The 22,786-nt window shown below is 49.0% G+C and overlaps 1 protein-coding gene across 4 annotated transcripts in view; it reads left to right on the top strand.

Moving 5' to 3' along the window:
• The window catches only part of Cdh23 (cadherin related 23), a 360,605-nt gene that overhangs the window by 13,727 nt on the left and 324,092 nt on the right, over positions 1-22,786 (top strand). For all 4 annotated transcript variants that reach the window (XM_048338969.1, XM_048338966.1, XM_048338967.1 and 1 more), the window contains exons 2-3: positions 15,543-15,614; positions 19,083-19,160. In XM_048338969.1, the coding sequence (XP_048194926.1) occupies positions 15,548-15,614; positions 19,083-19,160 (145 nt within the window). In that variant the 5' untranslated portion in view covers positions 15,543-15,547. The remainder of the gene's footprint in view (positions 1-15,542; positions 15,615-19,082; positions 19,161-22,786) is intronic.

Genomic DNA, 22,786 nt, shown 5'->3' on the forward strand with positions numbered 1-22,786 from the left:
TTTTTGCCAGTCTTGGGGCTTGAACTCAGGGCCTGAGCACTGTCCTTGGCTTCTTTTTGCTCAAGGCTAGCACTCTACCACTTGAGCTGCAGCGTCACTTTCAGCTTTTTCTATTGGTGTAGTGCTGAGGAATCGAACCTAGGGCTTCCTGCATGTAAGGCAAGCATTCTACCACTAAGCCATATTCCCAGCCCCCCCCCTTTTTTTTTGGTGCCAATACTGGGCCTTGAACTCAGGCCCTGGGTACTATCCCTTAGCTTTAATACTCAAGGCTAGCACTCTACCACTTGAGCCATAGCTCTACTTCTGGCTTTTGGGTAGTTAACTGGAGATAAGAGTTTCAGAGACTTTCCTGTCTAGGCTGGTTTTAAACTAGGATCTTCAAATCTCAAATCTCAGCCTCTTGAGTAGCTAGGATGACAGGCATGAGCCATTAATGTCCAGCAAAATTAGGTTAAAAATGTTGACTTGTGGCTGGGAATATGGCCTAGTGGCAAAAGTGCTTGCCTCGTATACATGAAGCCCTGGGTTCAATTCCCCAGCGCCACATATATAGAAAATGGCCAGAAGTGGCATAGTGGCTCAAGTGGAAGAGTGCTAACCTTGAGCAAAAAGAAGCCAAGGACAGTGCTCAAGTCCAAGGCCCAGGACTGGCCAAAGGAAAAAAAAAGTTGACTTGTATTCTGCAACCTTTGTATATTTATTAGTTCTGAAAGTTTATAAAATTAAATATTTTCATATAGATGATCCTGTTTACTGTAAGAAGGAAGTTTTATCTTTCCTTTAAAAATATCATCTCTAGATTACTTGTAAATATTACCGTATCACCGTGTTTGTACTGCCCTTTCTATATTTTTCTTGCTTTGTTGCCTTGGTCAAGACTGCCTGTATGACACTGAATGCTGACAGTGGCTTTCCTTATTTTGATTCTGATATTACAGAAGAAGCTTTTGGTGTTTTACTGTTGCAAGTGGGATTTTGGCTCTAGGCCACTGATCAAATAAGGAAATGCTTCTTTTAATCATTTTTGTTTTTTTCAAAATGACAATAAGATACATAGAATATCAAACTTGTATTTTAAACTGCTTTAAGGAGTATAAGTTAGGCACCAATGGCTCATGGCTGTAATCTTAGCTATGAAAGAGGCTGAGATCTGAGGATAGCAGTTCAAAGTCAGCCCAGGCAGGAAAATGCATGAGAGTCTTATTTCCAACTAAGTAGCAAAAAGCCAGAAGCAAATCTGTGGCTTAAGTGGCAGAGCACTAGCCTTGAATGAAGAAAGCTAGGTGAGAGCTCATGGCCCTGAATTCAAGCCCCAATAATATTGGCAAAAACACCAAACACAGCAGGAAGAAAATAGCTCAGGGACAGTAAATACAGTCACACAGCACTGTTTGCCACCATCACTACCACCAAATCATTTTCATCATCCTAACAGACACTGCACCCAGTAAAACAAAGCTGCCCATTCCTTTACATTCTCACCAACAGTGCAATAGGGGTCTTTGTTCCCCACATTCCCACTAGCAATTGTTGTCCAAATTCACATTGGTTAATGTAACTGGGGTGAGATAGAACCTCAGAGTTGTTTTGATTTTGATGTGTAACTTTTTTCAGTCAGCATAACACTTTCCAAGTTCATATGTGTTATAGTCTGGATAAGAACACTATTCCTTTTCATGGCTGAATAATGTTCTATTCTACATGTATACCATCTTTATTCATCTGTTGGTGGCCATGTTGGTTGTTCCTGTCTCTGTGGAGACTATTATTGTGAATGGAGCCACCATGATTGTAGGTATATGCAATTATTTCTGTTTGAGTCCCTCCTACCGAGTGTACATCTCAGTATGGAAAACCTGGTTAATATGGTAATTCTGTATTTAAGCTACCATATTATTTTCCACAGCAGCTACACCATTTTATATTCTTTCCAGCAATGTACAAGGATTTTCCTCTGGCCTTGCCAACACCACTCTTATCTTGTGACATGGCCATCTTAATGAGCCTGGGGTGTCCTTGTGAATCTGACCTGCACCTCCCCAGTTGCTAGGGACATTGAGCATCTTTCCATGTAGTCCTGGCCATCTGCATATCTTCCTTAGAGGGATGTCTGCCTGAGACTTTGCCTGTTTCTGAACTGAGTTGTTTTGTTGTTGTAGTTGCAGTTGTTGTTGTTGTTGTTTTTCCTGTGGGTTGCTTTATCACATTGTAGACTGTTGCCTTTGATATACAAGGCATTGAATTTTAATGTAGCCTGTATATACTTTCTGTTGTTACTGCCACCTTGTATATCTGATCATCTGTGTATCTGATATCATGAAGAATTCCCCAAGAAATGTTTCATTTTAGTTCCTATATTTAGATCTTTGATATACTTTGAGTTAATTTTTATAAATGGTATAAGGTAAAAGTTCAATATATATTTATGTATTTTTTGGTGGTGCTGGGGTTTGAACTCAAGGTGTTGGCCTGCACTTGCTAGGCGGCTGTTCTACCTCTTGATTGATGCCCACACACCTTCAACTTCCCCCCACATCAATGGTGCCAGGACTGTCCTTTCCACATTGAACTTCCTTGACACCTTTTGGGAAAATCAATTGCCTGTGCAAGCGCAATGGTTTATCTCGGGACTCTGTGTTCTATTCCATTCATCTCAACACCTGTTTTTATGTCAGCACCACATTTTCCCATGATTGTAGCTTTGTAGTAAGTTTGAAATGAGGAAATGTGACTCCTTTGGCTTTGCCCCTCCCTCCCTCATCTCTGGCTACACAGGGGTGCTTTGAGATTTCACATGGCATTTCTTCAGATGGAATTCTTTTTGATTTCTGTGAAAAGCCTGTTGGGATTGTTTTGTGTTTGTTTTTTTTTTTATATATAGGATTGTACTATACCTGCTTAAGGCTTTGGGTGGTATTGTATCTGACCTTAGCCGTATCTTGATAAAGTTAAGTTCTTATCCATGAACGTGAATGGGTGAATGGGTTATTTTCCTGCTGGTTTTACCTTTTTTCAGCATTTTCTAGTTTTTAGTGCATGAGCCTTCATGGTTCCATTTATTCCTAAGTATTTTGTTCTTGTACATGCCATTGTAAGTAGAATTGTCTGCCATACTTCCCTTTCAGATTGTTCATTGTCAATGCACAGAAATACAACTGGATTTTATGTGTTAACTTTGTAGCCTGCTGCTAAATTTTTTAGCTGTAACAGATTTTGTGTGTGTGAAATTTTTAGACTGTGTGTGTGTGTAAGATCCTTACATTATCTGTGAAGAGATCATTTTATTTTGACATTTTCAGTTTCAATTTCCTTCCTTCCTTCCTTCCTTCCTTCCTTCCTTCCTTCCTTCCTTCCTTCCTTCCTTCCTTCCTTCCTTCCTTCCTTCCTCCCTCCCTCCCTCCCTCCCTCCCTCCCTCCCTTCTCTTTCCCTCTTGCCTTCTCTCTTTCTCTCTCCTTCCCTCCTCTCTCCCGCCTTCTCTCCCTTCCTCTCCTCTTCTCCTCTTCCTTTCCTCCCTCCCTTCTTCCATGTGTATTTTTTTTTAATAGTACTGGGGTTTGAACTTAAGCCTTTGTGCTTACTAGTCAAGCTGTCCACTACTTGAACCACACCTCCAGCCCTTTTTCCTTTAGTTAATTTTTAGATAGGGTTTCATGCTTTTAGCTAGGGCTTGCCTCAGATCATAATCCTCTTACCTATCCCTCCCATTGAGCTGGGATTATAGGTGTGAAACCACTATGCCTGGTTTGTTTGTTGAGATGAGGGGGTCTTGTGAACTTTGTGCCTGAGTTGGCCAGGAACTGTAATCCTCCCAATCTCAAGTAACTTGGGATCACACACGCATCACCAGATCACCCTGAGTGCCTTTTCTTTCTTTCCAGCCTAATTGCTTTAGGTGAAACTTCTTATTGCATTCCTGATCTTAGAGGAAACATTTTAATTCTTTCTCCACTGAATATGATACTAGCTTTTCGGGTTTTCTATATGTCTCCTTGATTTCTTTTTGCTAAGAATTTTTATTGTGTGTATGGAATTTTATCAGGTGCATGCTTGTAGCTATTGACAAGATCATATAATATCTTTTCTTTCTTCTAACAATAGGCTAAATTTAATTGGATAAAAATTTAAACAAGGATGCATCTCAGTGGCAGAGCATTTGCCTAATCTAGCATACACAAGACCCTGGGTTCTGTTCTCAGTGCTGTTAAAGTAAGTAAATAAATGAATAAATAAAGCTGGTCAATCAGCAATCTTGAATTCTTGGACAAGAGCTAGCTATTCTGGGCCGTAGTTTTGTCCCCAAGTCCCTTTTCCACTGTTCCAGTAGCTTGGGCAGTTTCTGCTTGACTGCAGTTTGTGTGACCCTTGTGATTTGCTACTATTGTGCGATACTCTTCCCACGTGAGTTCAAATAACTGACTTTCCTGTCTTACCATATTTTCCTCAGGTATACCATCAAATTCTGCTGGCTTTATAATACAACTTGCTTTTTCCTGGAGGAGTTTGTGTAAGACTTATATTCCTTTTAAAAAAAAATTAGTCACATACTAGTTGTACAAGGGAGTTTCATTGTGGCATTTCTACACACATAACACACACATAAACAATGGATCCCAACAACCTCCCCCCTGCTAATTTTTTTTCCCTTAACTGTTTGGAATACCCGGGGTGGTGATGGTGAGGCCATCACTGCTAGCAGGGTCCCTGTCACCTGCCAGTGCCCAGCAGTTGTCTAGTATTTTTGTATAGCAAGTAAGGTTCAAAAGAACATGTACTCTTTACCTGGCTTATGCAACTGCAACCCCTCTATACATCATCTTTATGATAACAATTTTTAAAAATCTAAAAAAGAAAATTCAAAAGCCCCCCTGGGCAATCCATGAACCCTCCTTCCCAGAGCGGGTTGGTGTCTGGTTTCGTCCAACGTCATAGCACAGGAGCTGAGGATGGTGATGGCAGTGATGCCTTTTGGTGGAGAGCCGCTGGGGGAGGCTGTGCTCCAGGAGGAGGCAGGGACCCCTGCAGTAGGTCCTCCTTATCACCCTGCAGAGCAGGTACTGTTAATACCTCCAGCTCTGAGTCTAGGGAAACTGAGGTATGGTGTCGTGCCATGTCTCCCCAGGCTCTCACACCTGAGCCACTGTCCAACAGGTCTGGTTGTTTTCTTGGCCTCCTACTCCTCTCCTCCTTGGTACTACTTCCTTCCAGAAGGTTCCCCAGGGGTGGTGTGGAATACTTATAGCACACCAAGGTGGCTGGGGAGGTGCTCAGCCGCTCATTGAGGCCGGGAAGCATTCAGAAAAAAATCCCCCAAATAGCTTTGATTCCCTCCTTCCTATTGTGAGGTTCTGCTCTCTGTGCCTGTGGGTCTTCTGTCTTAGGGGCTCCTTGTCCTAATCCTTTTGACCCACTTCTAGTGCCTTAGGAAGGCTGCGGCCTGTCCTCCTCCCTCCTTGTAGGAGGCAGTGGCACAGAGACAGAGACACAGAGTGGATGGCAGGGACCACTCCATCACACAGCGAGGCCACACCCAGCCAGAAATAGCCCCATACACCCTGGCCTGCTCCTCTGCCCCCCACTCTGGTCTGCCCCTCACCCTGGCCTGGCCAAGGAGAGCCTGGATGCCTGGGGAGGTGTGGGGGGCACATGGGAAAGAGCCGAGTGAAATTCCTCGCTGGGAACAAATCTCATTTTCCAGAAAGTCTTGACAAAATGAGGCATTAAATTACAATATTTCGGAGCGCGTCGTAATTCTATTGTAGACAGCCCTTCATCATGGAATCTGAAAGCTGGGAAAATACAAAACTCATTAGATTAAAATAAACCACCTACTGCTCTGGAGAAAAGTGTATTTATCAATATCAATTTACTTATGATTACTCTGGCCTGCAATTTGTTATTTTTAAGAATTATGATTTGTGTATTGCTCATACAGATGTGAAGTGTTTTTTTCTCTTAAATTGAGTATTTAAAAAAAGATATCCTTGTCTTTAGTAAAGGTTAGAATGTGGTTACTGGCAAGGAAGGAAGAGAGAGAGGGAGAGAGAATGGAGAACGATGAGGGTCAGAACAAAAAAAAGCTGAGGTCTGAGCATTGGTGATTCACACCTATAATCCTAGCTACTCAGGAGGCTGAGACCTGGAGGACTGAAATCTGAGGCTACCCCAGCCAGAAAAGTATACAAGACTCCATCTCTAAAATAACCAGGAAAAAAATGGATTGGAGGTATGGCTCAAGTGGTAGAGTGCCAGCTGAGCAAACCACCTGAACAAGTGTTAGGTCCTAAGTTTAAATTCATACTGCAGAGGTAGTGGGGGGGAGGGAGGTAGAGAGCAGAAGAGAAAGAGAGAAGATAGAGAGAGAGAGAGGGGAGAGAGGGAACCTGGGGTAGTGGACATTGAGAGGTATAAGTGTGTGAGGGGCTATGTGGGTGAAGCTGTGGATAGAATGAGCCAGGAGTCTTTAAAAGAGGCCTTTGATTCATTTAGAAGAAGGACATCTTATTAAACAAGGCATCCAAAGATTGGGATGTGTTCTAAGTAGAAGGTGAGCTTCCTGTCACTGGAGGTAAACAAGCACAGGTTGCAGGTCCATGAGGGAGGATGCTGTGGTGTAGACCGTTAGAGAAGGAGCCAGCAATAGTTCTCTCCAATCTGGTGTGTGGTTCTCTGGATCTGCCATGTGGCACCTAGAAGTTAAGTCTTTGTGGAAGAGAGAGTCATGGGACTGAGTTTCTCAGTTTGGCCACTCCTGGCCTCAGGCAAAGGTATGGCTGTGGGATAAGCTCAGGCCCGGGAGCCATAGCCTATGGGGGTTTGAATCCAACTTTCACTGCTGTCTTCTCTGAGACCTTTGCCGGTGACTGAGGTTTAGCCTGATTCTCCTGCAAAATGAATGGAGAAGGCCCCTCCCAGACAGTAGTGATCCGGAGTGTGGCACAGGGTAAGCACCTGGGCTCATTTCAAATTCAATGGGTTCTACTGGGGCCCAACCACTACAGGGTTTTGGGGTCGCACCTGATCCCCAAGATTCTGTGGATGACAAAGCCAGGCACCAGTAGCTCATACCTGTAATCCTAGCCACTCAGGAGGCTGAGATCTGAGGATCAAGGTTTGAATCCAGTTCCGGCAGGAAACTGTGAGACTTTTATCACTAGTAAACTATTCAAAAAAATCAGAAGGTGCTATGGCTCAGGTGGTAGAGTTACATCAGCCTTGAGCAAAAGAAGCTCAGGGACAGTGCCCAAGCCCACAGTTCAAGCCCCAGGACCAGAAAAACTAAAAAAGAAAAAGATACTGTGGATGAGGATTAATGTGGATAGGATAGATAGACTGACTGAGTGAAGCCTGAACTTGAATAGTATGAACATTCATGTGGATTATTTTTTAAGAGAGGGAGGGACCAGAATCTTGTGCCCTTCTGGAAGGATCCTCCAGGGTCTCCTCAAGGAGGGGGTGTGGGATGAGGAGAAGGGAGGCTTACTTCTTGCTGTGAACCTGTTTCTTTATTTTAGTTTATTTTAGTTCCAGTCCTAGAGCTTGAACTCTGGATCTGGGCACTGTCTATTGAGCTTTTTTGCTCAAAGCTTGTTTGCTGTCATTTGAGTCACTCCTCCACTTCTGGCTTTTTAGTGGTTAACTGGAGATAAGCATCTCCGGACTTTCCTGCCCAGGTTGGCTTCGAACCGTGATCTTCAGATCTAAGCCTCCTGCATAGCTAGCTAGGATTACAAGCTCAAGCCCCTGGTGTACAGCCATCGTACACTTTTTGCAACTTGCTTCTAAGAAGAATAAAATAAAATACAGTTTGCTCAGTAATTTTTTAAAGAAAAGTATGGGCTGGGGGACTTGGTCACCCGCCCTCCTGTAGCTGATGCTGAGTTATTACACACCGCTCTCCCTTCCAGCCCTGCCTGCTCCTCTGCCATCCTGGCTGTCGATCACTTAGTAGGTGCTTTGGGGCAGGATGGGGAAGGGGCAGGAACAGACCAGCCCCTCTTTTCCATGCCAGCAGCCTGGCTAGCATGCATGGGCTTTGGGCTTTCAAGGGCAGACATCGGTGGCCTAATAGTGTCGCCAGCAGGTACCTGGTACGCACAAACCTCTCTGTGTTTAGTGGTGGTGAATAATCCCCAAATTGTATTTGATTTCTGCGGTGTATTTCTGCATTCCTATTCAAAGCCGAGTGCATCTGATTTTTATGGGAATTCATAGCGGTTCAAAACGAAATCGTGGCACCCTGCTGCGAAAATCTCTCACTCCCGGGAAACCGAAACGCCACTCAGATGTCCCTTCCTGCCCTGTCCCTTCCCCCTCCTCTATTCCTTGTCCCCGGCTGGCTGGGTTGGAGGACATGTCCAGCAGCTGGTGCCCCTCTTTCCCCACATACTTGCCCTGCCACAGGGAGCCACAGGCATTAATGGCTGTGGCAGAGGAAGGCCCAGAAGAGGGGGTGCTTGACTCCCACAGAGAAAAGAACAGCCCTCCGTGTAAGGAACTAGGCTGTAGCAGGCTTCCTCTTATGGTTTTGGGGGACCACGGGTATCTGAATCTCCTATAGATTTGCAAGCAACCTGGCTTCCTCCAGTGTAGACAGAGGTGGAGCAGGAAGGAGGGGGGATATTCCTCCAGAGTAGGGCCAGAGGCTCTGATTGGGCCGAGCATCTTGTGCATCTGCCAGAGGAGGGCTCAAAGCTGGGTTTGTGTGTGTGTGCACATGTACGTGTGTGAGTGTGCATGCATGTGCTCACATGTGTCTGTGCAGGTGTGTGTGGGCATTATTAAGTGCATGTGTGCATGCATGATGCATTTGTGTGCAAGTGTGTGTGAGCATGTACACCTGGGCACAAACTTTTCCTTCCAGCTATTGTCTTCACTGTGGGAACAGCAGACCTGGCCTCATCTTCCAGGCTGGCATTTTAGCTGTTGCCTGGGGGTGGCGGGGGAGTCCACCTCTGTCCTGCTCAAGGTTCGGGGAGCACAGAGGACAGCTGGAGAGGCAGGCTGCGCTACGTGTCCAGCGAGCGGACAGGGAGTGAGTAACTAGAGGGTGGCTAAGGGCCCTGGCAGGCAGTCCTGGGGCTGTGGGAAGCCAGGAGGGATTTTTCTTCTTTGGCAGTCTTGTTCATGGCTGTGGGGAGGTTTGGTAGGATGGACAGAAGGTAGGCTGCTGATTGCACAAACTGGGGGTTTATTCAAGAAACTGTGGGAAATGCAGGAGATGGGTAGAGAGGAATGTATAGCTGCAGGAACCGGGCCACTCTGGTGACACTGTGCATCACACCAGTGCTCTGTGTGTGTGTGTGTGTGTGTGTGTGTGTGTGTGTGTGTGTGTGTATGTGTGCATGCGTGCACATGCATGCACTGTCCTTCCCTGGGTTCATCCATGACAGATCCAGCCCCCGATGGCTTCCTGGGTGTTTTTTTCCCTAGTCTAACTGTCCCAGCAGTGATGTGTGGTGCTTAGTCAGAGGTGTTTCCTCAGCTATGGTCTGTGGATGGACCTGTAGGGCCACATGCTACCTTTTTGTTCAGACCCAAAGTGGCCATGTCCCCACTGAGCTTTGCTCTTACCTCTCAGTGTCTGTCTCGGCAGCCTTTCCTATCCTGGTTAATGGAGTGCCACTGTTCAGGTGTGTGGACCCAGCTTTGGGCCTCCCTTCTCTCTTCATGTCCTCTCCACCCTGAAGCCCTCTCAGCTCTGCGCTGAAATATGCTCAGGATGTGGCCGACCCCATGCACCCCTCCCCATTCGCTACTGGAGCTCCCCATCTTCTCTGCTCTGTGTCACTGCAGTTTCCTGTACACCAGCCGCTCTGCTTCCCCTACATCCTGGCCCCCCAGTGCATCCTCCACACAGCAGTCCCCCAATGCTGCTTGGCCTTGCTGGCCCCTCATGCTCTCAAGTACACTAGGCTCACTCCTGCCTAGGGGCCTTTGCACAGATCATCATCTCTGCCTGCAGTACTTTCCCCTCATGTTGATCTGTCTCTCAGGGTCCAGCACTCTGCCGGGTGCACAGTAGGTCGTGTCAGAGCAGATATGAACAGTGTGGTCATCCCTGCCATGTGCCTTCTTCCCTCCCCTACCAGAAGCCTGTACTTGCATCTCTTTGGCTCACTGGTGTACAAATGGGGGCTTCGACTTGATGTTTTAGGGGCCAGTGCTTCCTACATGGGGTTGACTTTGTGGAATCTGTAACAGTATGGCTTCCTGGAGCTTCTGTGGTTACCCCACTTCTGAGTAGAGGTCCTTCTGGGTTGATAACTGGGAGTGGGAACAATGTGCAAGAGTATTCACACTCAGCCCCTGCCCCGGGCTGGGATGCCCACCTCTAGGGGAGGGAGGTGGTAGGGTGATGATGATCACCCCTGTGATGCACGAGTTGTCTTATTGGCATTAGGTCAACGGATAGTGTCTATGAGGTGCCAGCCATCCAGAGAGCAGCAGAAATAGGAGCCTGCTACTCAGCCCTGGCTGAGCCCTCTTCTAGGCAGTGGCAACTGGTCCCCTCTGCCTGTTGATCTCAACATACCACAACTTGAGGGGATTGCAATTGACATCTAGGTCCAGTTTACAGTCTCTGAGCAGATGCAGGATCTTGCACAAGGCCTCCTCACAATCTCCTGCTGGGCCCTCCTCCTGGGTGTATGTCTGAGCTCAGCACAGATGGGGTAGAGGCTGGAGCCTAATTAGGATGGCCATGCAGATGTGGGGGCTGACCTCCGACTTGACCAGTAGTTAGTGGTGTGACCTTAGTTACACATTTCTGAGTCTCAGAATGGAGTGCCTAGCATACAGCCTATACTGAATAAACATTAGCATCAAGAATCATTGAGGCTGGGCACCAATGGCTCACGCCTGTAATCCTTACTACTCAGGAGGCTGAGATCTGAGGATAACAGTTCAAAGCCAGCTCAGCAAGAAAGTCCATGAGACACTTATCTCCAATGAACTAGCAAACGTCTAGAAATGGAGCTGTGGCTCTATTGGTAGAGCACTAACCTTGAGCATAAAAGCTAAGGGGACAATGCCCAAGTTTGGAGTTCTAGCCCCAGGACCAGCGTGTGCCCCCCCCCCCAAATAAAGTCTTTGACATCCATGTGGCTCTGAGTCTTGAGATTTCTGTCTTCTGATGGCCCTGAGAAGTGGTAATCTGTATCACATATTTGACACCTGGAATATGCCATGGCCATTGTCACAGTTTTGTGTCTCCTATAGGGTTTAGTGTGAGGTGGGGGGGGGGGGTGTCTGGCAAGATGGATGCTGGGAATAGATATTCTAAGGGCTTGGGGGCCTGGCTGTGTGGCACCTAGTGGGGATTTTTGAGAGGTTTCAAGAACATTTCCTACAGGAGGGGACTCCAAGCCAGCCACCTGAAAGATTTAGTTGCAGCTGGCTGACCCTGATTGTTGCTCTGCAGAAGCGTTCTAGTGTATCTCAGGCCATGACAGGAAGCCTGCTCTTTAGGGTGTGTCTCTTTCCTGGCCTGTAGGGAGAGCCATATTGGCTGGGGTGCAGGCGCAGTCCCCAGGGAGCTACATCTTCCTATGGTGGAGGAAGTCCCTGGGCTGGGGTAGGATGGGAGGCAGGAACAGGAGGCTGGGAACAACTATTGCCCAGGTCAGAGCAAGCTAAGGCTCTCCTTTGTAGGTTGTGTATGGCCACTTTGACTGGCTGGCAGATTGATGGCTCCTGAAGGGGAAGGAGATGGACTTCTGGTGTGTGCCATTCTTGGGTCTTGTACACATGGCCTGGGCACTGTCTCTGAGCTTTTGTGCTCAATGTTAGTGCTCTAACACTTGAGCTACAGCTCCACTTGGGCCTTTTGGTAGTTTTTATTAGAGATAAAAGAGTCTCATAGACTTTCCTGTGATTTTCAGATCTCAACTTCCTAAGCAGCTAGGACTACAGGCATGAGCCACTGGTCCCTGGCAGGAAATGGATGTCTAAGGAGAGAGGTGGGAGCCTAGTATGCTATCATGGCTGTGGGGTGGCATGGGATGCAGATATGGGTGCTGTTCCCATCAGAGACCACCCTTGCTTATTGTGGGTGTTTGTGCACTGCAAGGAGGGCAGCCAGGCCTTCCCTTTTCATATATAAGGAAACAGACAGCAGATCTCTGGGCTTCAGGGTTAGACTCCCAACTTCAGATTGGCCTTTTCAGGCCTCGGTTTTCTTTCCTATGCATTGGGGACAAGAATATCTACTTCACAGAGATGTTTTGGAAAATTGAGTAAAAATAATACCCATGCAAATCCCTGGCCCAGAGGGTCTAGCAAGTGTTCCCTTCCTTCCTTCCTTCCTTCCTTCTTCCTCCTTCCCTGGGCTGCAGACTTCCTGTACTGCCCAGCAGAATGGCGTGCATCCCTCTCCCAGCTACTTGTGGGTGATGTTCTTAGCAGATGTTTAATTTTCCTAACATCTGGTTTAGCAAGGCAGAGGGCTGGAATTTTTTTTTAAAGACACTCACCCAGGAGATATCAGATTGTAACTTAATTGCTCTGTGCCTTAGTTTCTCCACTTGTAAATCAGGACTAGCACTCAGGGACCCTGGTTCATTACGTTACAGGGTAGGAAAGGAGAGCATGTGCCAACAGGTGGAAAATGTTTGGAACGTTTAGAAACAGGCCTCTTGCCTAAGCTCAGGTATAGTTAGGGAGATGCAAATTAAAGCAACAAGGCTGCAGCATTTTTCTTGCATCTGATTGGCAGCCATTTGAAAGAGGAATCACTGTGGATGGTCCATGGGCCTCCAACACACTGTGGAGGGGCTATAAGTTGCTGCCCCCCCCCCCCCACTTTCCCAGAGGGCCATCTGGCCACATCTGAGGAGAGCTGGCATACGTGCCATGCATTGTATTTAATTGAAGAGCAAAGTTTCTATACAGTCATCTGCAGAGAGCTTCTGGTGCATGGCCCATGGTGGCAGGAGCCACATACCCACAGGAGGGGCTGGTGAGCTTCATTATGAAATATCCCAACTGTGAATTGTTACTAGCTCTTGAAGAGAAGGTGGCTGTTCTACACTGTGTTGGCCTTGAGGGTTGTCTATGGATATCATGACATGAGAAAAGCAGTGTGTGTGTGTGTGTGTGTGTGTGTGTGTGTGTGTGTGTGTGTGTGTGTAAGTGCTGAGGATGGAACCCAGACCACGTGCATGTTTAGAAAGTGCTCTACCATTCAGCCACTCCCCCCGCCCAGATCACAAGTTGTTTGTATGTGAGAGAGACTAAGAACATCAATAAGAGAGAGAGAGAGTGTGTGTGTGAGCGCACACACGTACACGCATATGCATGTGTATAATGGGAGGCATACTGAGGTACAGAGAAAGGCCTGGTAGGAGGCATACCAGGCCAGCCTGCCCTCTCTAACTTCTAACTGCCAGATGGGTTGTGCCTGGATTACAAAGTACTACTTGTAAATTACATTATTTGTCAGTGTTTAAAAGTTGAATTCAGGCTGAGCATAGTGACTCACACCTGTAATCTCAGCTACCCAGAAGCAGCATAGACAGGAGGACTCTGGCCTAAGGCTAAGCGCCAAAGGCTAAGACTTAAGACCCTACCTAAAATATAACTAAAGCAAAAACAGGAAGGGGTCGTAAGGGACAAAAACTGGGAGAAAATGAGGGAGAGGGTGACACTGTTCACAAAGAACTGTACTCATTACCTGACTTACATAACTGTAAGGCCTCTGTACATCACCTTTACAATAAAATATTTTTTAAAAAGCAAAAAAGGAGTCGGAATATATCTCAAGTGGTAGAACTGCCTGACAAGCAAACCCCAGTACTGCCTAAAAGAAAGGTTCAATTTATAGACTAGCCCAATTTCCCAAATCCCATTGAGAGAAAATCAGAAGGTCCCAGCTATTGGGTCCACATTCTCTCGGGACTGAAACATATCAGCAGATGCTACTTTCACCCAGTGCATGTGGCCCTTGGGTGGCTGAATCCTGTAAGCACCCTTCTGCTCTTTAACTGGCCCCTATAGTTTGCAAACCTCCAAGCTGGGCTCCCTACATTTGCAAACTCTGCAGGGATTTGTCCTTTGTTATTCAAATAAACAGTAGAATCTTTTCATGATCCTAGCAAGTTCACTCTTAAGAATCATTTCTAGTTCAGAAAGGAAACAAAGGAGCCATTGTCACAGGTCAGGAGCCATCCACAGGGTCACTCCTGTCCACTCAGGATGTGAGCTCCATGTTCTCAAGTCCAAATCAAGGGGCCTGAAGCCAGGCACAGGTGGCTCACACCTGTAATCCCAGCTACTCAGGAGTTCTGAGATCTGAGGATTGGAGTTTGAAGCCAGCCTGAGAGGGAAGGCCATGAGACTCTTTTTCTTTTCAATTAAACATAAAAAAGCCAGAAGTGGAGGTATGGCTTAAGTGGTAGAGCACCAGCCTTAAGCTAAGATACAGTGCTCTGGGCCCTGAGTTCAAGCCCCAGCCCCAGCATAGTAAAGAGGGGTTGGGATGAGCCCTTCATCCTTTCTGAATCTCTTGCCTCAAGGATGGCAGTGTGAAAGTCCATCCACCAGGTCCTTCCACGGTTCCACTTCCATTCTCTTCCCTGGGTCTCTTCTGGTCACTCATTGCCCAGGAGGTGGCACATCACCTTAGGTCCAGATGTTCCTCCACCACTGCTGGTAGGGTCTTTAAACAAGTCGTTTCATGGCTACCGGCCTCTAGACCCTGCTTCAAGGAGTGGTATCCCCAGCAAAATGACCAGTGGGTGCTCACTGAAGGATGATGGATAGAGCTGTGTCCACAGGCTGACTGTCCTAGGAAAAGTGGGGTCCCCAGACAATGAGCTTGAACCTCTGATGTTTCTTTGTGGCATCTCCTTACAGCCTTGGGGCCAGGATCCAATGTGAGGATGCAGTCACCTCCCAGCCTCCCTTCTAGATGGGACCTGGCTTTACTGAGCTCCATCAGCTGTGCCCCAAATCTTTCCATACCTTAGCTCTGAGCTCCCCTGCATTCAGCGTCAGCCTCCCACATATTTGCTGTGGGGTCCCTGGGCAGCTCTCTCATCACTCTGTGCCTCTTTGGACACTGTGACCTACTGCTTCATCTCCAAGGTCATTAGATAATGTAACAGATATAAAAACAGGAAGAGATGCACTGGTCACCAGGTGTTGGCTTGCTGGGCTCACTAGGCTACACTAACTCTGTCTTCTTGGTCAGCACCATCCCTTAACCCTGTCCCCAATCCCTAGGCTGTGATGCTTGGGAGATATGGTCTCAAGATGCAGCAGCATCACATCCCTCTACCCACTGAGCCCAGAAGAGACTCCAAACACATCTGAGCCTGCCATCCCTCATCCCAAAGGACAAAGAGGACCAGGCCACACCATTGGGTTGGATGACACAGATCCTCCCTCCTCTTCCTGCCCTTCCTTCATGGGAGCTGATCCTTCTCCCCTTTGCAGACCAGATCCTCTCTGGGGCTGCAGAAGTAGGGGCTCTAGGAGTAGGGAGGCCATAAGTAGCATAGTAGAAAGGAGTATCTCATCCTTTTCTTCTTTGTGCCTCCAGGAGCCATGAGGTACCACGTGGCTGCTCGCTTCCTCGTGATCTGGTTTCTGGTGTTGATCTCTGGATGTTGGGGTAAGTCTAGCCATCTCTGTCTCTTCTTTCCCAGCCTCGGCCTGGGAGGCCGGGCTAGAGATCCCTGGACCATTGATGTGGTTTGGTGCTGTGGGATCCAGAGACCTGCCTTGCTATGTGACTAAAGATGCATTTCCCTCTCTGGGCCTCAGCTGCAGCTCACACAGGGCTGAAAATACCCAGCTATCCCCAGGGCCCCTAGACACACAGGGATGGGAGGAGCTTCAAGAAATACTTCAGCTCTGATCTATGACCATGAACTTCCCTTTCCTTGGGGTTCTAGGCTAGGTAGGCTCAGTTTCTCTGCTGTCTTTTCAGTGAGTACTATGTGATACCCTGTGTGCATGGTGCCCACCTTTGTGGCAGGGGGAGGTATCACTCATTAAAGGGTCTAAGGATCTAGTGGAGCAAGCCACATACCAGCTCTACTGCAATGCATGAGTGGATGAATAGCGTGGTCCTAGAGATGCCCACATTCCTGAGAAGTCTCTCAGAAGGTGGGAGCCCTTGGACCGCAGCAGGATAAACCTGGCCAGCGGGGAAAGCTTTCCATCTGACCTTTGAAGAATGAATACCACTTTAGACAGGGAGAAGAGGGATAAGGCATCCAGGAGGGAAACAGCCAAGCAAGATGTGGCCACTCTTTCTGCAGTGGCTCTCCCTCTAAGAGCTACTCAGGTGCCCTCAGGGGAGGCCAGGAGGGCCACTTGTGTCCCCATTCTCCTTTGCCCCAGGACAGTGAGTGGCAAGGAGCAAGGCAGCTCTGGCTGTACTGAAGGAAGACTGGGACTGCAGGCATGTCATACACCAGGTCCCCCAGGGCCGAGGTGTCCCCAAGGAAGAGCTGTGGGCACAGCGTGCCTGGCGACACAGGCCCCTCCGCCACTCCCAGGAGCTGGAGGAGCCTCTGGAGGAAGCAGCAGCCTCAACTTTGCCTGAGTGTCATTAGCATTCTGCAGCCAGAGAAGAAGGTCCTCTCTCTTGCCACTGTGTTAGGAGGCATCCTTGCTGGGATGCTCCTGTGACAGGGAGCTCTTTCCCTTCCCCTCGTTAACAAAGAGAAATGAGGTCTGCCCAGGGAACACCAAGTGTTGACCCTGGTACATTCCTCTGTCTCTTGGGCTTCTCAAGATGGGGAGAAGGCCCTGCCACGCTACCAGAGATGGCTGTATAGGGGCTACCGTGCGACCACCACACCCCAGTGGCCAGAGCCTGCCACCCTGGCCTCAGTGGGGGAAGCCAGCAGCCCTGTGGTCAAGGTGTTCTCATGTCTAGTAGCTGGATAACCAGTAGAATTCAGCAGGATGCTCTCAGCCCACAGACAGGCACAGAGCAGAGCAGAAGCTCCTTAGGCCTACAACTCCTTCCTCCTTAGGCCTGAGAGGCACCTGGAAGCCAGGGGAAGAGGGAGGAAGGAGTCAGAGGGCTGGCAGGTTCACAGGGGAGGAGTGTTGACATCATGGAAGGCTTGTCCCTGAGACCAAACTAGCTCTGACCTCCAATGACAGAATGGGGCTCAGCCAGGAACACGGGTGAGGGTCCTTGTATTTGGGGTCTGGGAACGGATCCTAGAAGGATGGGCTGCATGGGAAAATGGCTTTGGAAGCAACTTGTCCTTCAGCCCCCAAGGCCAGCCGCCACCCACCATGCCCTAGGAACAACACTTGTCATTGGACAGAATCAGGCAGTGCCCAAAATAGCAGCCTAAGGCCAGCACCTCTGGGGGTGGGAGGGCAGGCATGTTTGGGAATTCAAGACCTGCCTGGTGCATGGCAGCTGACACACATACACTCCCCAAGTCTGACCAGCTGCCTGTGAAGAGCTCACAGCACTGATTATTGGCAGGTCCTAGGAAAGGAAATTCAGAAATGAACCAAGTCGTATTTTTCTCCCTCGTTTGCCGCTCAAACCCCACAGTCTGCTATTGAATTCTCTGGGTGCCTGAGGCTGTCTCTGCTCAGTGCCTCCCTGCTACCCTTTCTTGGGAGCCCAAAGCCCCCAGCTTTGAAGGCAGCACCTTTAGTAATGCCGGTATTAATAACAGCTACCATTTATGGAGTGCTTTCTGTGTGCCAGGGTCATGGCAGTAAGTACTTTATGTATGTAGTCTCATTCACTTCCTCAGGTCAGCTGCAAAATAAGTCCCATTATTATGGGGATTTTGCACCAGAGTAAATCGAGGCATGGCAAGATGGTGTGGCTAGAAAGAGGCACAGGGAAGGTGTAAAGAAAGTGAGGCCTTGACCACTAGCCTCCCAGAGGGCAGAGGGACTCACACATATTCAGGGTAGTAAGGGAAGGCTTCTGGAAGGAAGGGAAATGAAGAAGAAGTGGTAATGAATGAAGAGAAGCTTAGCCTGAAAGCAGAAAGCCCAGAAATCCTGGCCAAAGTGTTATGGGGACCAGAAGCAGCTGCAGCCTGGCTACCTGAACAATGGAGAAGGAGAAGAGATACGGAGGGTACCCAAGGTCAGCAGAGAAGAGGACAGAGAAGAGCTGCCCCTGCCATATCCAGGGCCCCTGGGGGACCCAGCAGGAGCCCCTGTGCACATAGGCCCACAGCAACCGAGGTGGGGACGGCAGGGGGAGAGGTGAAGCCAGCCCTGGGGAGGCATGTGTGCAGAGTTGGGGTAGGCAGGGCTCCTCACCCATGTGGGTATCACCTGATCCCTTCCAGACTCTGCAAGGCCAGCAGGGGCACTGGGTGCACTGGTTGACAGGGTGCCCTTCCAGGCCTGGGTGGTGGTGGCCCATGCCACTTGCCAGCTGTGCAAGGGAACTGGAGCTGATGATCACTTGTGACTCTAGTCCTGGCTTCCCACAGTGCGGCAGCACGGGAGAGCGCCTACCTGCTGGCTGGTATTGGGTTAAGGTCATGTAGGTGGCTGTGTTAGCATGGTGTAAGCTGTTCCACAGGTGGCAGCTGTAACACAGTGATCAGCCTTTATTCTAGGGGATCATTCACAGGACAGATATGTACCAAGGGCTTTCTAATTTCAGGCCTGCACACTGGGGTTACTGTCTTCAGCTGAGCCCTGGACCCTGCAAAGCTCAGGTTATATTCCAAGCAATGCTACCCAATAGAATTACCACACAGCCCATGGGCATGAGCTCAAAAATTTCAGCACCCACTTAAGAAACATTAAAAAAAAACACTTTTAGTAATATGTTACTTAACCTATTATCCCAAATAGCATTAGTTCAGTGTATGATCAATGTAAAAGTGTAAGGAGGTATTTTACACTCATTTATTTTTGCAGTTTCCAAATCTCTGTGTGCATTCTGTGTCCATGGCTCAATGGGGCCAGCACTCAGTGGTCACCTGTGACTCTACACCGGACAGTGAAATTCAGGGTCCTGGGAAGTTGACAGCACTGCAGGCGCACAGACCCCGCGCTGTCGTTTCCTTGAAGAATGCACAAACCTGTCGGGGGTCCTCAGCTAATGCTCTTTTCCTTTGACTTCCAGGCCAGGTGAACCGGCTGCCTTTCTTCATCAATCACTTCTTTGATACATACTTGCTGATCAGCGAGGACACGCCTGTGGGTGAGTTGATGCTGGGGCTGGCAAGGATGTGGGGTGGGATTGGGGGGGGGCATGGAAAGATCATACTTTCCACAAGTGAAGGGGATCTTAGAGGTCAAGAGCATCATTACTGGGATCAATCCCATGGTGTCATCCTGCCCCTGCTTGAATGCCCCCCAGGAACAGAGCACTTACTTCCTCTCACTGTGACCCATTGGAGCAGATGGAAGCTGGAAATAGCAGATAGTTGTCACATTACATCCTGGTACTTTATTTCATTTCTGGAACTAGTTCCCCCCCCCCCCCCCCCCCCGAACGGCTCTTGTCTCTTCAACTGATGATTCAGTTTTCCGAGCTGAGTTTGCCACCTTCGGTCACTAGGGAGGTGATGTGAACACTTGGAACCACTCTTGTCTCCTCCAGTCTTGTCGCCATAGGTCTGTTCACCTGTCTGGTTCCCTGTCCCGCAGTGCAGCTCAGCATTGGGGACCCAGAACCCCTCAGAAATGAGATTGGATTGCGGGATCCCAGCTCTACTGTGTGAGGGGCAGGAGCCATGCCCAGGAGCATGAGAGGGACAGCACCCACCCACACTCTAACCCTCTGTTCTCTCACTCTCCTCGGACCACTCTAGGGATGGTACCTGTAATCTGGGCTTGCTTACCCTCAAGGCAGCCTGCTCTGTGGTGAGAGGGAAGAGGCAGTGTGTGCACCTCAGGGTCAAGTAGGTCAGAGGTCAGTGTGAGACATCTTTCCGTGTTCCTGTCTGTCATCCTTGCAAATGAGTCAGGTTATCTTGGAGAGAGGAAGGGTGTGGAGTTTCCACCAAAATGCCCACCCCCTCCCTTTTTAAAAAGCCATCTCTCAGGTAAACCCAATGTGGGCATGTGGCAGAGTGGGTATATGTGTCTGCAAAACTCAAGTGGTGGCCTGGGGCAGCTCTGCTGTCCCTGCCCTGCCACTGGAGAGTGTGCTGGGCATAGTACTGTGGGAGGCCTCAGAGAAAAATGACCCATCCTTTGGTGACAGCAGCGCCCATCCTTAAGGAGGGGCTCGGGGCCTGAGATTTGGTGATCTGGGGGCTTGATGCGGGGGATGCCTGCCTCTGAAATGCTCTTGCAAAGGCTTAGGTCACCCTTCTTGTGGGGTGGAAAGTGGACCTGTAAGTCCCTTGGGGGCTCTGCTGGGCTGCTTGTTGCTCTAGGCTGGGCTGGGGCTGCATGCAGGGCTCTGGATTTGTAACTTGCTGTGTTGTGTTGGTGGCTTTTAGTGGCTCCATCCCCACACAGATCCTGCAGGGGCTGGCCCAGGCCCAGGCCAGCAGAGTACCTATGGTCAGTAGTACCTATGGCCAGCCAGTACCTATGGTCAGGAAAAGAATGAACTGGTGGCTAAGTGGATTATACTGCCAGATATATTGTTAGATACCCATGGGCCACCCCCTCGGTGCTAGCCCCAGCACTGTAACTCCCAGAGGGACGTCAGACAGATGGATGCAGAAATTGGTGTCTTGAGTGACCAGATGTCAGGAGGGAACAGAGGCCATCTTTGAGGGTGAGGAAGGTGGGAGGGAGGTGGAAGATGTGGTCACTCAGCAGGGTCCTGTAGGTGACCCTTCCCTAGGCTTCACACTCCCTGGCATTGATAGCTGTCGGTTTCTACCCATCTTGTGAGAGAGTCCTTGGTGGTAAAGGGCATGGACTGGAGCAGGTAGACACCTGAGGTATATGTGTGGCCAGCCACCAAGGGGAAGGCCCCTCTGGTGTGAACAAGGCCAGCTGTGCCTTGCCTGGGGCCCCACGTGGCCATAGTTGATGGGGATGCAAAGAGGCTGCAGGGGAAGGTGATAGATGGGGGAGGGAGGGTTGGGGAAGCTAAGGGCTTGGCCAGTATTGATTGTGACAAACTTCAGGCTGGGTGCCCACTGAGGAGTCCCCCTCCCTGCCCCCCTAGGCCCTGCCCCTGTTCACTTTGTTTCTGGAGCCTCTGGCTTCTGTTTTGCAAACATCAGCATGGATTGCCCTCCCCAGCCAGAGCAGCTCCAAGACTACAGCTTGTGAATGCCGCACTTGGCTGTCCCAGTGGGAGCCTCTCTTTAGTGATATGGGAATTGATCCCTGGCTCCAGGGGGCCACAGGATGGAGCCAGCCTCAGGAAGCGGCAGACAGCTCTGCTCCTCCCTTTGAGGAGGGCTGGGTGCTGGCCCAGGACTCACCTGTCTTCTCTTCCTTTTGTATTAGGATGGGACAGCACAACTCTAGCTTGAAAGACAAGAGTCAAGTTTGTCTTCTTCCTGTGTGACCTTGGGCACAGTGCTAAACCTCTCTGGCTCATTACTTTTCCCATCTCATCAAAGAGAGGGAAAACTGTCCTCTGTAGCTTTGGCTGAGGCGGCTTTGACTAGCCCAGGCAGGCAGAGTTTCAGGCTCTCAGGAGATCCCATGTGGGCTGGCATCCATGTGGCCCTGGGTGGATGTTGGCTCTGGCCTGTGACCAGTAGTGGCCAGGTAAGGGTGACAATTGAAACAGCTTAATCAGAGGACTAGCCCTTTGCTTGCTGTGTGATGGGGGAGGGGTTAGTCGAGAGGCTTGACTTTGACGCTTGACTCCTACTGGCTATTTGCCCTCTGAATCTCAGTGTTCCAGTCTGCAAAACCAGGCTAATTCTCCTCACTGGGCTGCTGGGGCAATTTATATCAAATGCACTGATTTCCAAAGCTGCCAATGTTCTATGGTTAATGAAGGAGAACCCAGGGGTGGCAGCCAGCCACAGGCTCACATGGGACCAGCCAAGCACACAAAGAAGCCGGGGCTAGCATGATGCTCAATGCCAATAGCTAGTGACAGATCCTAAGCCCGGCTGTCAGCTCACTGGAGGCCAGAAGTCGTCTGGCTCCCAGTAATGCCTGCCCACTGGTCTAGGTCTAACTGCAGAATAACAATGATAATATGCTATATATGGTCACACATGTATAATACAGTGTTAAAGCAGTGCATAAATGGAATGCTTAAGACAGTGTCATGAGTGTTTTTAATGTATTAAATCATCATGTGAATTCCCTTTGAGAACCAGAGGTAGTTTGGCCACAGGCTCTCTCTGTGTACAGTCATTTCTGTGAGCATGCTCTGCATGGTTGGGAATTAGACCATTGCCCTTCCCATTTGTTATGCTCCAGCCTCAATTCCCAGCCTGGGGGAGTAGACTGGGAGGGCACATCCTGGCCATCTGAAGTCCCTCAAGAACATTGTGCAGTCCCTTGCTAACTCCTCGCCATCGTGGGCTCTAGTTCTCTTTGTTGTTGTTGTTGTTTTGTTTTGTTTTTCCTGGTTGTTGGGCTTGAACTCAGGACCTGTGTGCTGTCCCTGAGCTCTTTTGCTCAAGGTTAGCTCTCTGTCACTTTGAGCCACAGCTCTTCTTCCAGTTTTCTGGTAGCTAATTGGAGATAAGGGTCTCATAGACTTTCTTTCGTGGAACCTCAGTCCTTAGATCTCAGATCCCTGAGTAGCTAGGATTACAAGGTGATTTTTTTGTTTTTTTGTTTTTGCCAGCCCTGGGGCTTGATCTCTGAGCCTGACTGCTGTCCCTGAGCTTCATTTTGCTCAAGGCTGACACTCTACCACTTCAGCCACAGTGCCACTTCCAGCCT

This window comes from Perognathus longimembris, chromosome 2 (genome assembly GCF_023159225.1).
Source record: "Perognathus longimembris pacificus isolate PPM17 chromosome 2, ASM2315922v1, whole genome shotgun sequence".
In the NCBI taxonomy this organism is placed as follows: Eukaryota; Metazoa; Chordata; class Mammalia; order Rodentia; family Heteromyidae; genus Perognathus; species Perognathus longimembris.